This window comes from Alligator sinensis, unplaced genomic scaffold, assembly GCF_000455745.1.
Source record: "Alligator sinensis unplaced genomic scaffold, ASM45574v1 scaffold1065_1, whole genome shotgun sequence".
In the NCBI taxonomy this organism is placed as follows: domain Eukaryota; kingdom Metazoa; phylum Chordata; order Crocodylia; family Alligatoridae; genus Alligator; species Alligator sinensis.
In genome coordinates, this window is record NW_005842812.1 from 148,315 (window position 1) to 167,060 (window position 18,746).

Consider the following 18,746-nt stretch of genomic DNA (forward strand, 5'->3'; position numbering starts at 1 on the left):
GGGGGGCCAGGTGAGTGCCGGGGAGCAGCCCCCCGGCCCGGGAGCCGAGACGCGGGGCAGCTCCTGTCCCCGCGTGACCGTGTCTGCCCCGCAGGGCAAGGCCCCGAGGACGCAGCCCAGCCCTGGCCCCGCGGGCTGGAGGAGGAGCCGGCCCCGGGCCCCCCTGGAGGAGATCCAGCTGGGGGCGGGGGGGCAGAAGAAGGTGCCCGAGAGCAGCGCCGCCAGCAAAGGTATCGGGGCAGGATGCTACCCTAGCACCCCGGGTGCCGCCACCCAGGCTAAGCAGGGTGTGGGGCCGTCGGCCCCAGTGTGGGCAGGTCGGGCGGGGGGGTTGATGCCGTGTTTCTGGGGCTGCCCCCGGTCCCCTGCTCCGTGCATGGAGCCGCCCCAGGACCCGCACGTAGGGTCATTGCTCTCGCTTCCCCGCTGCGCACCAGTGATGCCAGCTCCAGACCTGGCAGGGGCGGGGGGCCTGAGCCCTCCATTGTGCTCCCTCCGGCAGATGCCAGCGTGGTGGAGTTCGTGGCTGACCCGGCGGCGCTGGCCGGCATCCTCTCCAACGTGAGGCTGTGCAGCCCTGTCCTGGGCCCGGGCGGGAAGCCCAGCCTGGCACGTCGCATCCCCCTGAGAGGCAGCAGGGGCAACTCCCTCCTGGCCCAGGGAAACACAAAGGTAAGTCCCTGCCAAAGTCCCCTGAGCCCATGCTGCCCTGCGGGCGTGGGGTCACGGCGCCTGGGGTCTGGGGTGAGGCTTGGTGGCTGCAGGGAGGTGCCTGGGATCCTAGAGGCTGGGGGAGGACAGTGTGGTCTAGTGGTTTGAGCGGGTGGGGGGTGCCTTTAGAAGCTGGAAATGAGATTCTGTTCCTGGTTTCTCTGTCCTGCCTCGGTTTCCCCTTCCTGAAGGCCCGTCCGTGTGTGCGCAAACAGGCCTGCACGCCCTTCCTGCCCTGGGCTGAGATGCAAGGTCCTTGGGTCCTCGGGGTGGGGAGGGGACGGGACAGGCCTCCTCCATGCAGCCTCCTGCTCCACTCCCCGGCACACGCAGGCTGCTGGGGTCGTCCCCCAACCCAGTTTGCTGCTTGGAGGGGCAGAGGCATCGGCCCGGGGGATTCTGGTGGAGCGGCGGGGCTGGGCTGGGCCCCCAGTGTAGGCGGTGGCTGCAGGCGACTGCATCCTCAAGGGGGTGGGAGGTCCCTTCTTGCAGATGGGGCTGACATCTCTTCTCCGCCCAGGGCAGCAGGGCCTTGTCGCTGAGCACCCGTGGGAGCGTCCCCCCACGGCGTGACTCTGCTCGTGGGTCCTGCCTCTCCGCCGCAGGACAGGAAGGTAGGGCTGGCAGGACCCTGCCCGGGGCCGGGTGGGCTCAGCACTTGGACACCTGCCCTCACGCTCCTTCTCCCCCAGGTCTGGAGGCATGGGCAGCCCCCTCCCCCTTTGGCCGGGTGCCGGTGAAGAAGGCAACGCCTGGCGCTCACCCCTCTCCCTTCGGCCGGGTGCTGGCAAGGAAACTCCAGTCCACAGTGTGTGCAGACGCGCCTGGCACCCATGCCTCTCCGTCTGGCCGAGTGCCCGCGATGACGCCCCTGCCCACGGTGCGCATGGCAGGTGGCGGTAGGGGCTTGTGTGTTAGGAGGATCAGGGTGGGGGGGGTGTCTGCATGGCTGTTTGCTTGCTCTTCTGGGGGGAGGGGGCTGTCCAGGCCCCCCGCGCAGCTGCAAGGCCGGGAGGCAGTGCCAGCTCCCACCCCTTCTTGAGGCCAGGGGCTGATGTTGCCTTCTTCCCCCCCCCAGGGCAGCACGGCCTCGCTGCTTGGCACCCATGAGGGCATCCCCACAAGGGGTCACTCTGCTCGGTTATCCTGCCTCTCCACCATGGGCCAGGAAGGTAGGGATGGCGGGGCCTAGGCTGGGTGTGGGCTCAATGCCTCTCGCCCCCATGGCGTTCTGCTCTTACGCTTCTTCTCCCCCAGGTCTCCCCCGGGTACCCCACACGTCCGACGTCCACTCCTCCCCGTTCAGCCACGCGCCAGTGACGCAGCCCCAGTCCACGGTGCGTCCAGCTGGGAGGGAGCAGGAGCTCAGGCTGGGTGGGTGGACCGGGGAGGGGAGGGTCTGCATGGCTTGCTTGCTGCCCTGGGTGGGAAGGATGCCCCCGGGGCCTTCCCAAAATGGGATGGGGGAAGACCCCACGGATGCCTGGGTCCTCTCCACAGGCCAAGCAGGGGCCAGAGGCTCCATGCTCCCCGCGTCTCACCATGCTGTCTCCCCAGCCCAACCCCGCCTGTGCCAGGGAGATGGGGGACAGGCACCAGCTACACGTGGAACAGGTGGGTGCACATCCGGGGGTGGCTCCTGACTGTTTGGAGGGTTCTGAGGATGGGGGTGCCCTGTCCCCATTTTGTGGGCGGGGGGCTTTGACCCTCTGTCTGATGCTGCTTCTGCTCTGAGGGCAGGGTCTGAGCTCTCCCAGGCTCAGCTGTGGGGGGGTGGGAGATGGAGCAGGACTAGGGGTTTCAGCTGACGGGGACCCCCTCCGCAGACCCCAGGCAGGTGTGGAGCTGGGCAGCCCCTGCAGCCCTGCAGCCCTGACGTGGGAGGCAGCGACCCCCGTGAGATGGCCCAGCCCTGGGTGAGTGCCTGGTGGGGGTGGGGGTGGGCCTGACCAGGGCTAGGAGGTGTCACCTGCAGCATCCCGGGGCACCCCCTAGGTCCCCTGCTTCCCAGATGGGGGCAGGCAGTGGCTACTGGCCCCACACCCTGACAGCGCCTCCCTGCAGGAGAAGGTTGCTGTGCGGCGGCTCTTCGAGGACGAGGACGAAGACAGCCAGGGCGACCTGGGCGGCTCCCACAGCCGAGCACCAGCCCAGGTGGGCACCCCCCACGGCATCAGCAAGGAGCAGGTAGGCCCTCCCGGGGCAAACCAGTTCTGTGCATCAGCACAGGGGGCAGTGGGGGAGGGCTGCCCCCTTGTAGCAGCTGGGGGGGTGGCTGGCTGGGGTGGGTGTATGGGGAGCTGGAGGGAAAGGTCTATTCTGGGGTGGGGTGACCTTGCCCCCACCCCATGTCTGACTCCCGTTCCCACCCTCTTGCAGCATATCCAGCGGCTCCTGCAGAAGGCAGTGGAGGGGGTGGATGGCGCCACCCCGCTGGACGAGCTCCATGCCCTGCTGGCTGCCTATCCCCCCTCCTGCCTGCCTGTGCCCCCCTGCTCTGCCCCTGTGCCCGGCCTGGTGCTGGGTGACCGTCGCCTAGACCCCACTGCCAGGGCAGTGCCGCAGGGTGGCACTGGGGGCTTCCAAGGGGCAGGAACCACCTTGACCTTCTCCTCGTTACGCCCGCTCTGTGCCAGCCCCCCTATCCACTCCCTGCGGACCCCCGGCCCCCCAGGTATGGTGCTGCGTGTGCCCACCCAGGCTCTTCCCTCTTGGAGATGCCAAGGGCTGGGGATTGCCTGGCTCAGGGGGGCAGAGGCACTGCTTTGTGCCCCCCGTGGCAGGTAGGAATGGGGGGCCGGGTCTGGCTGCTGACCGTGCCCGCTGCCTGCAGCCGCAAGGACGATGCTGGCCGTGCGCCCCTCCCGCCTGGCTCTGGCGAAGCAGCGGCTGGACTCCCTGCTCCGCGCGCCCCAGCGCTTCCTGGACGCCTGCCTGGACGATGAGTGCGCCTTCTACACTGGCCGTGCGCCCGGCACCCGGCCCCTGCCCTCCCGCACCTGCCCCAACCCCGTGGCCCTGCAGCTGGAGGCAAAGGATGCTGCAGTAAGTGGGGCCTGGGCCTGGGATGGCACCAGGGGCTGGTGGGGCAGGGCAGGGGGTGGGAGCCAGGATCCGCCCCAAGTGGAGCTCTGCTGGCACCAGCTGCTGAGTCTCGGTCTATCCGTCTCTCCCTGCAGTACTTCGTGTCCATCAGCCCGCCAGGCCCTAGGGCCCCCTCCTCGGCACCAGCTGTCAGCTTACCACAGCCGGCCCAGCCCCCTGAGGGTGATATTGGGGCTGGAGGCCCAGCCCTTGGACTACTCGAGGACCATGCCCCAGCCTCCTCCAGTCTTGCTGTGTGAGCCGAGGGGGCAGGGTCCCTCTCTTGCCTGTGGCCTGTGATAGGAAGGGGCTGTGGGTGCCCCCGGCAGCTGTGCCCAGCCCCTGCCAGATGTTCCCCAGCTGGATCTTGCGCTCCCCTGGGCAGGTCCTGTCTCCTGCACCTGAGGCCTGGGCAAGTTCCAGATGCCACCAGCTGGGTTTTAAAGACAAGCCGTGGCCACAGCCCAATAAAGTTTTGTTCACGGTTTGCTCACAGCCTGGTCCTCAGGTAATATGGGGGGCTGCTGTTAGGATCGAGGGGTGGCTTTGCTGCTGAAGCACAGCTGAGGCTCCTGCCTTGGGGGTTCTCAGCTCTGGGAGGGGCCTGGCGGTTGAGGGAGAGGGCACGATGGAGCCCAGGTCACTGCAGGCGCCTGGGTCCCCCCCAGCTTGTGTGCACTGCCTGGGGCTGGGGCTTCTCCCGCTCCTTCCACAGGCCCCGGGTGAGGGCTGGGCTGTGAGCACCCCACAGCCTGCGGCACAGCTCCCATGCTGTCCAGGCCTGTTGAAAGCCTTGGGCTCGAGGCTGGAAGGGAGAGCAACGAAGGGGATGTCACGGGGGCACACCTGCTGCAGGCTTGAACGATCTGGAGACCACGTTCATGAGGAAAGCACATAGCTCGCGCTTGGGTATCGCAAAGCGCCACTGACATTTGAGGCCTCAGTGCGGTATCGTGTCACAGGTGGGTGTGAGGTCGCTAATGACCATGTCTGTTTTCTGCCTCATTTCAAATCTGTTTTCTAAGTCTTAAGTTTTGATAGCAGCCTTCAACTCCCTGCAGGGGGGTTGCAAAGAGGATGGAGCTGAACTGTTCTCAGTGGTGGCAGAGACAGAATAAGGAGCAATGGGCTCAAGTTGCAGTAAGGAAAGTTGAGGTTGGATATGAGGACAAACTTTCTCACTGGGAGGGTAGTGAAGCACCGGAACAGGTTACCCAGAGAGGTGCTGGAGTCTCCATCCTTGGAGGTTATTAAGGCAAAGCCTTGGCTGGGATGATCTTTGAGCAGGGGACTGGACTAAATGTGACCTCCTGAGGTCCCTTCCAACCCTCATTTGCTACGATTTAAGTAAGTAGGTGTGCAGGTCAATGGACCTACTTACTTATGTAGGTAAGTAACGTGACTTGGTCAGCGTACACCGCTCTTTCCGAAAGCCGCTTTGTTCTTTTAGAAACTGGGGAGAGAGCAGAGAGATGGGCCAGGCGCTCTGGATCCTCTGGTGGTTTATTGGGTTTTGGGCAGCAGTGACACCTGCTTTTCTCCAGGTTTTTGCAAGTTTGTTACGTTCTAGACGTGGATTTCTGAAGCCACCTTCTCCTTGTGGCTCTGAGCTTGGTGCTGAAGTTTGGGACTATTTCGTGTAGTCCAGCCACCTTGCTAGTCTCGGTCGCTGTTATAGCTGTGCTGAACTCCTCATCGGAGAGGGGGACAGTTAAATCAAGGTTGGTGGTGGGGAACGTCTGCTGTTCCTGCGTGAGGTGTCTAATCACTTCTGCATGTGGCTTTGTGGGGTCTTGTACTTGCTGCTGTTGCAGTATTTTCACGGTGGAGTTGGACACGGGGCAGTGTCATTTGTAGGCGGTGGAGGATGCACAGTGCCTGGCTACTCGAGTGGGTCACATTCAGTCCTTCCATGCTAGGGAGCTATTTAGACATTGTTCAACGTGGTTGCCAGCTGCTCTGTCGTTCTTCTTGCACTTGCAGGGTCATTGCATTGCTACGTGGCATTTCAAGAGCTGTTGGCACGGCTCATCCCAGCATGGCACATAGTGGCTCCTGCACCTTCTAGGTGTGCAGATCTTGGCTGTTTCAATCAGGGAGCTCATAAATGTCTTGTAGCCTTGATCACCTTTGGCTTTTGATGGATCCTCTAATCAGTTTCTTCTCTCACTGGGCAGCCTGCAGTGCTTCTGCCAGTCTGCCTTCCCAAAGGCACCTCTTGGAGCTGATCTGGGTGGCATGGGCTGAAAAACCAGGTTGTCAAGGCTGACAGGTGAGATGAAGGAAACCTGTCAAGTCCTTTTCTTACTGATGTACAGAATCATCAAAAATGAGGGTTGAAAGGACCTCGGGAGGTCGCATCTAATCCAATCCCCTGCTCAAAGCAGGACCAGCCCCAACTATATCATCCCAGCCAAGGCTTTATCTAAGCCAGGCCAAGGATGGAGATGCCACCACCTCTCTGGAGAGCCTGTTCCAGTGTTTCACCGTCCTTCTCATGAGAGAGTTCCTCCTAATATCCAACCTCAACTTCCCTTGCTGCAGCTTGAACCCATTGCTCCTTGTTCTGTCATCTGCCCCCAGTGAGCACAGCCCAGCTCCATCCTCTTTGTAACCCCTTTGATAGCAGCCTTCACCTTGCTGCAAAGTATTCAAGCCACCTTTCCAGGAGCTGAGCTCCGTGTCAGTCTGAACAGTCCAACGCCCAGAGCAGCAGGTACGTGGCTCCTTCACGTCGTATACACGAGGGTGCCTTCGTTCAGGCTTGCCCAGAGACACAGAGTGTCCCCCTTGCTGCTGGACATGGAGCGGCCGTGCTCTCGATGTCGACTGCTCAAGTCGCTTGTGTAGGAGGTTGCCGGGTCGCAAAGAGGCTGGGATGTGATTGACAGTGAGGCAGAGGGAGGCTTGTACATGTCGACGTGGTGATGGCACTGACCTGGACAACGCTTCCTTCTGTTGCACGCGGGGAGGTGGCGCGTCCCCCAGGCGTGTATGGCAGGGGGGGATGAAAGCAGCAAGGCCACGGGTCCTGCTGACGTCGGTAGCTGGACAGCTTCATCTGCAGCTGCTCCGGGTGTGTTTCCGGTACTGTGTGGGGCTTCGTTTTCCAGCACAGCGTTTGAGTCCGTGAAGGGCGCTGATGGAGATGGGTCTTTTTCTGTGGCCGTAGGGGATAGGACTAGGAGTCAAAGCCTCAAGCTGCAGCAGGGGAAACTGTGGCTAGAAATGAGGGACTTTGTCACTCTGGTGCAGGCCCCTAGAGATGCTGTGGCCTCTCTGTGCTTGGCAGCATGGCCAGTCAGGGCTGGGATGGTTGAGTTGGGGCTGGTCCTGCCTGGAGCTAGGGCTGGATGACCTGTGAGGGCCCTTCCCCTCCTTCCTTTGGGGCCTTGCTACCTCCTGGGCTGGGGCAGGAGAGAGGTGGGTGCAAGCCCAGCGCCTCGCCGTTCTCAGCCGCCCCCGGGGGAACCCGGCCCCCGCACTGGCACAGCCCAGCGCCCTGTAATTTCAGCTGCCGCACCATGATTAATGGCAGGGACCTGTTGCGGCAGCAGGGGAGAAATGAAAACAAATGATGGCGCAGTCCCGGGGGGGGGGCCAGGGGAGCTGGCCGTGGCCAGCCCTGAGCTCCCCTATTGGCAGCCCCATGCGCCAGCCGTGGGGGTTGGGATCCGCTCCCGGGGCTGCCATCCCCCTCCAGGCAGCAGAGCCGGTCTGGTGTGGGGCCGGCGTTGGGTGCAACGAGTTGGTTGAGTCTCTGCCTGGCTCTGACAGAGCAAAGCAGCTGCTGGGCTGTGGAGGGGCTGGAAGGAGGGAGCCCCTGGGCTGGCAGAAGGGGGTCCTGGCCAGGGCCCCTCCCCACTGCCCCTTCGCACCTCAAAGTCAAGGCTGGAGGGGGGAGGCTGCAGTAGCAGCAACTGGCCACCAGGTGGCAGCACCAGCCCACAGGCTGGGCCACTGGGTCCAGGCTGGTGGGGAGGTGGCGGTGGCCAGGGTCACTGCCACTGCTGCTGCTGCTGCTGCCGGCTGGCCAGCACCCAGGCCCTGTGCAGGGGCAGGCGCTGCTGGGTTGGCCCCTTGCTCCCAGCCATACCTTCCCCACCACATGTGTGCATGCATGCACAGGGATACCCATGCACGCACACGTGTACATGCCCACTGCTTGGCTGTCCCCCAGAGGACAAGGAAACCACACAGGAGACAATACTGGGCATGCATTTGCACGTGCATGTGCATGTGTCAGCCCAGTCCCTCCCCCTCGTTATCCTGGGAGGGGGCTGCATGGCCTCTGGGCTGTGGCCCTGTCTCCATGTGGGTTCTGCCAGTGACGTGCTAATGACAGGCAGCGTAGCACGGCCAGCGGGGAGCTCGTTACCGCTGCAGGCGCCTCTCGTCAGCGCTCGGCACCCTGACAGGGGGCAGCCGGCGCCGACGGGGCCATGACGCAGGGGGATGCAGGAGGGGGGCGGCTGGGCCCAGTGCACAGCCACTGCCTGCCTGCAACAGCATCCCCATGGACACGTGTGCACGGGCATGGTGCAGGCTGCACCCCCAGGCCAGGACGTGGCAGGACGCATGCCCTGCATGCAGCACTGATGCAACTGGCCACACTGCACCCATGTATGTGTGCAGGAGCCCATGGGCAGCACATGAAGCGGCCCCCACCACAGCCCTTCACTCCCGGCTCCCCACCCCCCAGGCTACTCCCCCTTCAAGGGGCTGCCTCAGGAAGCCAGACCCCCCCTCCCACACCCAGGCTCGCAAAGAGGGGGTTAAAACCACAGGTGCTTGGAGCTGGCATCTTCTGGGCAGGCGCTGGGGGAGGAAGGGGAGCAGAGCACAGGACTGCAGAGCCCTGCAGTGGGGAAAGTGTTAAAGACTGCCCAGAGCCTCCCTCTGCCCCCCCGGGGGTGAAAGCCCCTTCCTGCAGATGTCCCTGGGCACAAGGAGCCCCCTGCCCTGCCCCACCTCAGAGCTGGTTGCATTGATCGGGGGGCACACGAGGCCCTGACAGGTGCGAGTCCAAAACCAGAGTGCTTTATTGGCGGGTCGAACACAGAGTCTGACAGTCGGAGCCAAGGAGAACCCCCCCTCCCCCACCACCACCACGCAGGGCCTTGGGGGGCTGGGGGGGAGGGCCTGGGGGGTAGAGAGAGAGCACAGCTGTTGGGAGAAAAAGGAGGGGGACAACTCGGCAGACACATGTGTGCAAACCCACCAGCTTGCACGCAGGCTCGCGCGTGCAAACCTGCGCAGCTGTACGTGGAGACGGGGAGTGAGGTGGCTCCAGCCTGCGGGGGGGCGCTGTGCATGCAGAGGTGCGGCTCAGGCAGCTGGGGAGCGCAAGGAGGCTCAGGCCCCATGGGCAGTGAGCAGGGGTCTCCCTGGCACCCTCAGCACCCCCGTGCCTCGCTCTCCTGCTGCCACCCTGTGCCTGGTGCTGCCCAGCCCTATGCAGGTGGGTGAGCATGGGGATTCTCTGCACGCAGCCTGCAGTACGGGGCCCATGACACATGTGTGAGCCATTCCACTCATTTCTGGCGTGTGGCTGGGGTGGGGCAGACCCACGGACACCTTGGGTGGGGGTAGCGGTGGCCGTGGCCGTGGCAATGACCCCCTGGCCCTGCAGCCCCCTCCCACAGCCCAGGACACAGATGGTATCAGCAGATAAGGCTGAGGTAGGGGGGCTCTTGGAGAGAGGTGTGGAGGGGGCAGGACCCTAGGGTGGGGGGAGCTGGGTGCCTCCGTTCTTATGGGGGTATGGACAGGGGTCTCCAAACCTGGGTGGGGGGCCAGGTGCAGGCTCTGTCTTTCTGGGGGGATTCCCCCCCTTGGGGGCTCTGGGGACTATGGGGGGGCAGGGACTGCGTTGCCCACTCTAGTGCTGCCCCAGGGGCTGGGGGGCTGCTCTCTGGGACAGCCAGAGGTGGGGGTGTCTAGGAGCCCAGAGCAGCCCCGCCCTCCCGGCCCCCCACATCCCCAAGCCCCCTGCCCATGCCCTAAGCAGCGGGCTCCCCCTTCCCAGCTAGGCCGGGGGGTCCCGATCCCGGGTCACCCCATGCCACAGCGGGGGTGGGGGGCTCAGTCTGGGTAGATGATGAAGCCGGAGAAGGTGCTGTACTTGTTGGTGTTGCCGCCATGCACCTTGCCCCCGTCCAGCTTGACAAAGACCTCGTCGCCCACATCCAAGTGCAGGATGACGCTGTTGCTGGCGTAGTCGTAGTTCTGGTCGGCATCCTGGGCAATAGCGCTGGCCCGCACCTGGGGAGACGGGGCAGGTGTCAGCAGAGGGGCAGAGCCTGCAGGGACACCCCCCCCCCCCCAGACCCACCGGTGCAAAGAGAGCTCCCCCTGTGCCAGCTCCCCTGTAGCTAGGTGCCCCCCACTTCCCTTGGCCCCCCATCCTGCACTGCGCACCGCCCTGCAGCAGCTGGGGCTCAGCCCGCTGCCCCCCAGGGTCTCCCATCCGTGCTCCGGCCCCGTTTAGCCGCAGAGGCGCAGATGGGTCTAGCCCCAAAGCCAAACACAGTGGGTGGGGCAGTGGGTCCCCTGTGCCCCGGTGCCTGCCTGCGCATGCTAAACCCGCCGCTAATCCGAGGGCTGTGGTCATGACCCGTTGCCGCAGGGACCAGGGCTTTTTCACCCAGCGCCAGCTGGTGTGAATGGGAAGGGGGGGCAGGGTCCCAGGCCGGGGGCTCTGGCTCCTAGGGTGCAACCAGGTGGGCTGAAGGGCCTTGCTGGTCTCCCCCGCCAGCCCCCAGCAGACACATGCAGCTGCACGTGTAACACACACACAATGTCCTAGCTCGTACACGCCAGCCTCCGACACACATGCAAGCCCCGGCAGGCTCCCCTGACTCCAGGCAGGCACTGGTGCTCTGCCCACGCGGCAGTGCTGCCCCCGCGCCTCTTGCCAGGATCCCCTCGCCAGGACCTTGGCTCATGAGGAAATGAGGTAGACTCATCAACGTGGGGCCTGGGAAGGCTGGAGCAGGCTCTGGCAGGGCCCTGGGCTGCGGCTGGGCCACAGCGAGGGGGAGGTTGCCGGAGCCTCGCTGTCCCCTCTCCCAGCAGGTTGATTAACCCGGCAAATAATTAAGGGCTGTTGTTTAATTCCGCCCGGGCTCTGCGACGCTGCATTATTAATGGCGCCTGCGGATGGAATTTGCACAGTCTCATCCCACCCCGGGGAACAGTGTTAGGGGGTGGGGGCGGGGGGGGCAGTGTGTGCACGCGGGTGTCGTGGCAGCACTGGCGTGTGTGTATGGGTGTCATGGAAGTGCTGGCATGTGTGCATGGGTGTCACGGCAGTGCTGGCGTCTGCACATGAGTGTAGCAGCAGCACTGGCATGTGCACATAGGTGTCGTGGTGGCGCTGGCATGTAAGAATGGGTGTTGCAGCCGTGCTAGCATGTGCACACAGGTGTTGCAGCTATGCTGGCGTGTGTGCCTGGGTGTTGTGGTGGCACTGGTGTGTGCGCATGAGTGAGGCAGGTGTGCACAGGAGCGGAGGGGGGGGGGAATTGGGGTGGCGGGGGGCCACCAGCTGCTTGCTGTCTTTGCTGTCACCTTTCCCCGGGGCACGGGTGACCCCGAGAGGCTGACAGGAGCTGACAGCCATCCCCTGAACCCGGCAAGGGTGTGTTGGAGCAGCACTGCCATGGCAGACGGCACCCAGGACCCGCTGGGGGCAGGTGACAGGAGGAGGGGAGGCAGGCAGTGGGGTAGGGAGGGGAGAACTCATGCTGGGCTTGACGAGGGGGACACACCCCACCCTGCCTTGCACATGGGCCTGGCTTGGCAGGTAAGGGATCCCCATGCCAGGGCCCTGTGCAGTGGTCACGAGGCCCCGTGCAGTGGTCACGAGGCCCCAATCCCAGCTGTGGCTGCCTGACCAACAGGCTGGGAGGGTGCCCAGCACAGCCCCCTCCCCACTGCCTCCAGGGCCCATCACTCGGCTCTGGTGTGAGCTGCCCTGACTTTGCTGCGGGGTGGGTGGAGGGGGCTCCGGAGAGGACAGGCCTGCACGCAGGGCTGTCCTTGAGTCTGGACCAGGGCAGCTGAGCCCCAGGCAGGCTTCAGACAGGCCCTGGTGGGCAGCCTCTGCCAAGGGTGAGCGCACTCCCGCTTGAGCCGCCCGGCAGCCGCCTGTCACAGCACGGCAGGGATCAACCTGCCAGCCGGGCTCACGGCAGACAGCGGATGAGTGTCTGCAGTCGCCGTAGGGGGATTTAGACTTGGGGCTGGGAATCCATCTCTGCCGGGGACCCTACCTGTGCTCAGCCAGCTCTGACCACGGCCCCTGCTTGCTGCTGCATCATGCAGCTGCGCAGGGGCATGGTGAGGTCCCATGCATTAAATTCCTGGGTGGAAAGTGGGTCCTGCGGCGTCTCTGTGCAGATGGGGGCATTGCTCCACAGCCCCAGCTGCAGCTCTAGCCAGACGCGGGCCTCTGCCCGGTCGCACCTGCTTGCGTGTGGCTGGAACAGCATTGCGGTTCCACCCCAGAAGTGGTCGCATATCAGGGGTTTGTCACAACAGAGGCCTCTAGAGATGCAGATGTGGGGTCCGGGGCCTCCTCCGGGCGGGCTGGGGCTGAGACACTGGGAGTCTGCGGCTGGGGCCTGGGAAGGAAACGTGGCCATCTCAGGTGGGACGTGACGGTACATTAGCCCAAGGTGACACAGTGCAGGGTGAAATGCAGCTGCCTCTGGGGCAGAACACAGCGTCTCGGGAACAGTGCTCCGTGGGCGCAGGGTGGGAGGGAAGCCCGGTGTCCTCTGCAGCTGCCCCGGGGAGGCAGACGGGAGGTGTCGCGACCCGGCTGTTTGCGCTGGCAGCTGTGGCTCAGGCCCGGCAGCCGGGGCAGAGCACCTCCTGCTGCCCCTGTCCTCTGCGGAGCCAGCGGCCGAGCTGACAGGGCCGCAGCTGGCGTGGGCGTGGGTGACAGCACGTCAGCCGGTGCCGCGGTCTCACCGGAGCGCCGTGGCGGCCTGTTGATGAGTTGACTGCGATTCCTGCGGCGTCGGCTGAGTGGGAGATGAGGATTCAGAGCATCCCCGGGCCGGGGAGGGGAGGCGCGCTCTGCAGGGGGCCCCAGCCCTCCCTGGGTCCATTCTGGCCCTGCTTCTGGTCTCTGGATCATCAGCACCTGTGGACTCCAGGGATGGGTCTGAGCCAGGCCCCGGCGAGTCTCAGGATCCCACCCTGCTCCCGTAGGGGCAGGGGAGCGGAGCCCAGACCCCTACCCTGACTCCCCATTGCTGCCAGGGGGTGCAGGGGGATGATCCCACCTCAAACAGTTGGAGCCGGGGTCCCGCAGGGGCTCTTCAGGGGCAGGCGCCCAGATGTCACCGCTCCCGGGCTCTGCTTCCAGGGGTGGGAGGGGGCAAGAAGGACAAGCAGGTGCCCGGACTCCTGGGGTCTGCTCCCAGAGCAAGGCCTGGTGCTGCTCCCCCCTCGTCCCTCTGCCCTGGCAGCACTGGGATGTCCTTGGCTGGTCTCGGAGCTGAGCAATGTCTCAAGGCCGGGCTCCAGCTGCCCGGGGAAGCAAGACCCCCCGGTTGGAGGGGGGTGGGAGGGCTGCGCAGAGCCGGCAGAGCCCCCTCCCCAAGGAAGGAGCTGCCACCAGCTGCCTCATTGCTGCAAGACCCATGCATGGGGGGGAGGAAATCACGCTTGACTGACAGCTGCCAAGACTGACATGTCCTTCCCGACCGGCCCGTGGGGACAGCTGTGCCTGCAGCTGGCACCCCTGACCCCCGGAGAGCTGCGCGCGGGGCCAGAGCAGCGTTGAATCTCCACGGCCCATTTAATCCTTGACCTCTCTGCCTGCACAGCCAATTAGTGCCGGCATGGACACCTGTCTCCTGCCCCAGGAGAGGGGCCGGGCCACCGCGTGCCCGCCTGTGACAGAGACCGGCTGGGCCCCCGGGCAGCCGGCTCTGTATCCGGTTCCCGCCCGTCGCCGCGCTTCACGGCCGCCCCGTAATCGCTTTGAAAGCTCCGGCGCTCGAGCTGTCGCTGCCCGGCAGCCCTCGGACGCCGGGAGCTGACGCTGATGTGGGGTGAAAGCCACGGCGCCAGGCCCGGCGGGGGGGACATGCGGCCGAGCATCCCGCGTGCCAGGACCTTGGCTGCAGGGAGCTGTGCTCCCACCCCTGGCCGAATCTAGGCCGCGGCAGGGCTGTGACCCCATCACCCCTGCACCCTGTTCACATCGCCTGGCCGGTGTGTCACCGGTATCGGTGCCAGGCGAGGAGGACGGCAGGGCTGGCTTTGCATCGCCAGCTGCTTGGCAGCGGGTCCCCGGCGGTCCCGATCCGGTGCAAGGGATGCAGCAGGTCACAACAGCTTTACAGCCCGCCTGCTGGCAGCCCCTGCCCGTGGGAAGCCCCCCGGCCCTGCCTGGATTTACGGCCGGCCCCGGCGGCCTGCATTCCGGGCGGCCGCCGGACCCTGCCTCACAAATGAGACATAAATCCCACCAAGGTTTTAATTCCCCGGTAAAATAAGCTATATAAATAAAAAGTAAACAGGGCCTTTATTAGACCGGGGAGGGCCGGGCGGGGGGAGGGGGCCGGGATGAGATGAGCCGCCTCGGCCCTGATCTCAGCTGACAGGAGGGTATTTTGGTATTAAAAATAAAATAAAAATCCTACTGACAAATTGACTGCAGACAGGGCCCTGGGGACCAATTGAGGGAACCGATATTACCAGGTGCGCTGTCAGTTTCCAAACCTCCTGATATTTATTATTTAATAAACGGGCGATGCTGCCTGGTTGGGAGGGGAGGGGGCGCGAAAATTGTAAATGATCAATAAATGGAAAATGCCGCCATTAATCTCCCTTAGAAAAAAGGGGGGGGAGAAAAACCGCCCAAACTTTATGATGGTTTCTTTCAATCTAGTGATTCCAGAGCTCGGCTTTTTAAACCCGATCGGTATCCTAAGCTGGGAATAAACCCGGCAGAGCTAAAATCATCCTGGATCAACACACATACACGTAGATAAAGAGAGCGGCAGAAAGTGCGTGTGTGTGTGTGAGATGAGATGGATAGATAGAAGGATAAATAGATACATATGTAAATATATATGTAGATAGATATGTGCATGTGTGTGTATGTGTGCTGATAGATAGATAGTGTGTGTGTGTGTATAGGTAGATATGTATATATATATGTGTAGATAGATATGTGCGTGTGTGTGTATAGATAGGTAAAATAAGTCTGTATGTATGGGTATGCATGTGCATCAAATATATATGTGTATATGTGTGTATGCATGTGCATCTAATCTGTGTGTATGTATGTGTATATATATATATGCGTGTGCATCTAGTGTGTGTGCATGCACATCTAATGTGTGTGTGTGTATGCATCTAATATATATGTTATACACACATACCTGTATTATACACACATACATGTGTGTATACATGTGCATCTGTGTGTGTGTGTGCGCCTGTGCATCTAATGTTTGTCTGTGTGCATGTGTATACATATATGCATGTACAGCTAATGTGTGTGTATGCATCTAATAGATAGATATATTACACACACACCTGTATTTTACACACACACGTGTGTGTGTGTACACTAGAATTAGGCTGGTGATGTTAGTGTGCCTGAGGCCAGCTCCGGCTGGTGGTAGCGAGGACGGTGTTAACGCAGCCGTATCCCTCGTGCTGTTGGCCCCAGCCCTGGGGGTGCAGAGGATCCTGCTAATATTTTGGCCCCTTCCCTGTGGCTTCCAGCCACTAACTAACAATGAGTTGATCCTCCTGCGAAACAGGCAGCCACCCAGAGCCTCCTGGTTCTTGTGGGGGCTCCAGGGGAGGCAGAGAGAAGTCGGCAGGTGGAGGGTGCCTGCCCAGGGGTGGGGTGGCTGGGGGGGAGCCCTGCTGCTCCCTGGGGGTGGGAGACTGTTTTAGTGGCAAGGCCTAGTCCGGAGCCACTCCAGGACAGCAGCCAGCCCCTCCGTGGGTCGCCGGGTCAGTGCTCCCTAGTCTGCCTCCCCACTGCACCTGTTCACACCAGCTCATCCCAGGCACGGAACGTCCCCGTTCTGGGCTGAGACCTGGCCTGGGTGCAAACGGCCACGCACGGAGAGCGTGAACCCCCTGCTTCCAGTGACCCCGGGCCAGGATCTGGCCCGGTGGCGCATGCATAGCCATGAAAGCAGCTCGCTGACATATAAAACAGCAGCTCTGGGCTTCGGTGCCGGCTAATCCCTGTGCCAACGCGTTCCCCAAGTCTCCTGGCGATCAGATGTAAATATGTATATTGATTTGATCAAGAGACACAACAGCCGGCTTCTCGGGAGGTGCTGCTTTCATTAGTTCAGGCAGCCGTGGGGGAAGGCTCCGCGGCACGGGAAGTTTGAGATCAATGGCTTATTTATCTTTAATAAATGGAAAATGTCCAGGACGAGGGTTTAAACGGTTACATTTCGGATCAACTGTCTCGTTATTCTCTTATTAAAAAAATAAAATGATCATCTGACGGCGAATAGCTTAATTCCAGCCCTCCCGAGCTTCTCCGGGCAGCTGAAAATCAATTCAATAAGGCAGGAAACGAATAATATTTTTCAGTGCTTTTTTTTTTTGTGGTTGTTGTTGTTGCTGATCTAGGTTTATGCCTCAGCTTTCCAGGCACCCCACCCCACCTGGGCTCCAGAGAGGGACTAGGGAAGGATGTGGAAGATTCAGGAGGAGTTTACCCAAGGCTGCATACAAGAAAGAGGGAGAAAGAGACAGCGGAGCCTCCACGGATGAAAATACATAGGTTTTTATTCCCCCCGTGTTGGGAGGGAATTTGGAAAGATTTTAGAAAAAATATCTCTGGACCTGCACTGTTTACCACGCACGTCTATTTAACGCTGTGCATATGTCTCTAAAGTACTATGCACTTGTGTGTGCGTGCATGTATATGTAATCAGATATAAATTTACACGCACACTTTATAGACAGGCACAGTGGCTTCGGTCTATGTGTGTGATAGCATTCAGTGCTATGTGCACGGAGAATTGCATCTAAAGCATTAAACATGACATGTACCTACATATTCCAGCTAGCCACGCATCGTAAGCTTGCCGGTCGTTAAAAGTAACGGACATAAATGCTCCTAATTTTGCACAGACACCCACCACCGAACTACTCCATTGTCTATAGGATCTGCACGGTATTTCTATGATAGACATTGAAGCGCAGGGATGATTTATACCTATATCTATACACACCAAGTATGCATATAAATATACGGTGGTCCGTGCCTCGAATGTTGTACAATTTATCAGGATACATGGCGAGCTACATCCTATCCTCTCTACGTGTCGGCTGTCCGTTATAGATGATAGAAACCCGCATTTTGAAAGTGGATTTTACATGCATCACCTGCCTACGCCCAAATGCACATAGACAGCTCGGGATAGTGCCAGGATCCAGCCCGTGCACACAAATACATGCACACACCAACTTCTTTAACATCCCTCCTCCTGGAAGCTCAGTGAAGGTACCACAGGTTTTAGGGCTGAAATTTGGTTTCTCCTGGGGAAGGAGCCTGGCTGGATCCTTTGTCTGCTGCTCCCGTCCCTCCATGCCAGAAAAATTAAACCTCTCTGCCGCACGCCCTGAATCTTATTCAACTTTACCAGCCCGTTCCGCTACATGCCGAGAGTGTCTCCGTGCCGCTGTGATTGGCATGGACATGGTTTTATCCTAACTGTGATTTATTGCTGTTTACATGGGGGGAGGGTTGAAAACCTATTTTTCTTCTAACAATCACTGAAATAAAGTTCTCTGCTCCCTGCCTCCCGCCAGCCGCCGGGAACCCGACAGAATGTTATTTGCACACCACCGAGCCCAGGGCTCGATTCAAAACACAAGACACCTCTCGGCTTCTCCGGGCTCCTGCTCATTTGGATTTTCTGTCCTTTTTTCCTTTCAAAAAAAGAAAGGAACAAGAGCAGCCTGAACCACGCTGCCCCCGGGGTCGCCTGGGAGGAGGGAGAGAATTGCACTGGTGTCTCCAGCACTGTCTGGTCCCTCTCTTGGGATTTAAAAACCCACCAGGTCCAAGCCCGAGCCAGGGGGTGAGGACACAAGTTACCCAGAGAGGTGGTGGCACCTCCATCCTTGGAGGTGTTTAAGACCTGGCTTGACAAAGCCCTACCTGGGATGATGTAGTTGGGGCTGGCCCTGCTTGGACCAGGGGGTAGGACTCGATGTGACCTCCCGAGGTCCCTTCCAACCCGAATTTTCAATGATACTACTATGGGCCTGGCCAAGAGCAGCTGTAGGTATGTTCCTGCAGCCCCTGAATGCCTTCCTCCGGCATCGCCCTTGTCCTAGGATTTTCCTTTCGCTCTTTATTTTACCCCCATCTCCCTCTCCAAATCCAACGGCTTGTGCACCAGACCCCCTTGACAGCCTCTCTGGGCATCAATCCCCCTTGCACAGGGCCCTCAAGACTGGAGGGGACCATTGGGGGACCCCTGCCCCTCTCCAGAGCACCCCAAGCCCCCTCCCCTGGGCCCAGGAAGAGGGCACAGATGCGGGCAGGGCCCAGGTGAGGCCTTACCTGCCCATTCTTCATGAGGTCAGCCCACATGCTGGTGCCATCGCCACCCCGCATGAGCACGTGGTAGGTGAAGAAGTAGATGCCCGGCAGCGGGCAGGTGAACTTGCCGCTGGACGGCTCGTAGTAGTTGCCCACATTGGTCACCACATCGTCAAAGCGCAGCACCTCGTAGCCCTCGTGCGGCTTGCGCAGCCCCGCGTAGAAGGCGATCTTGGGGCTGTAGAAGGACGGCACGTAGCCGCCTGGTCCCGGCCCCGGTGGACCCGGGGGCCCCGGACGGCCCGGCTCCCCAGCGGGGCCAGGGGGGCCCGGTGGGCCGGGGGGCCCCCGCACGCCCGCCTTGCCCTTCCTTCCCGGCTCGCCCCTCGCC

The 18,746-nt window shown here is 61.6% G+C and overlaps 2 protein-coding genes across 2 annotated transcripts in view; one reads left to right on the plus strand and one right to left on the minus strand.

The window, feature by feature from the left end:
• Positions 1-4,274, plus strand: part of TROAP (trophinin associated protein) — a 6,549-nt gene extending 2,275 nt beyond the window's left edge. The window contains exons 2-13 of the mRNA XM_006035238.3: positions 95-230; positions 503-672; positions 1,232-1,325; positions 1,404-1,591; positions 1,790-1,883; positions 1,969-2,048; positions 2,269-2,325; positions 2,538-2,627; positions 2,776-2,898; positions 3,091-3,385; positions 3,545-3,756; positions 3,891-4,274. Coding sequence (XP_006035300.1) covers positions 95-230; positions 503-672; positions 1,232-1,325; positions 1,404-1,591; positions 1,790-1,883; positions 1,969-2,048; positions 2,269-2,325; positions 2,538-2,627; positions 2,776-2,898; positions 3,091-3,385; positions 3,545-3,756; positions 3,891-4,055 — 1,704 coding nt within the window. The 3' untranslated portion in view covers positions 4,056-4,274. The remainder of the gene's footprint in view (positions 1-94; positions 231-502; positions 673-1,231; positions 1,326-1,403; positions 1,592-1,789; positions 1,884-1,968; positions 2,049-2,268; positions 2,326-2,537; positions 2,628-2,775; positions 2,899-3,090; positions 3,386-3,544; positions 3,757-3,890) is intronic.
• Positions 4,275-9,879: 5,605 nt separating this feature from the next.
• C1QL4 (complement C1q like 4) overlaps positions 9,880-18,746 on the minus strand; it is a 12,479-nt gene continuing 3,612 nt past the window's right edge. Inside the window, exons 3-4 of the mRNA XM_014525454.2 lie at positions 18,377-18,740; positions 9,880-10,059 (exon numbers count right to left, since the gene is read on the minus strand). Coding sequence (XP_014380940.1) covers positions 9,880-10,059; positions 18,377-18,740 — 544 coding nt within the window. The remainder of the gene's footprint in view (positions 10,060-18,376; positions 18,741-18,746) is intronic.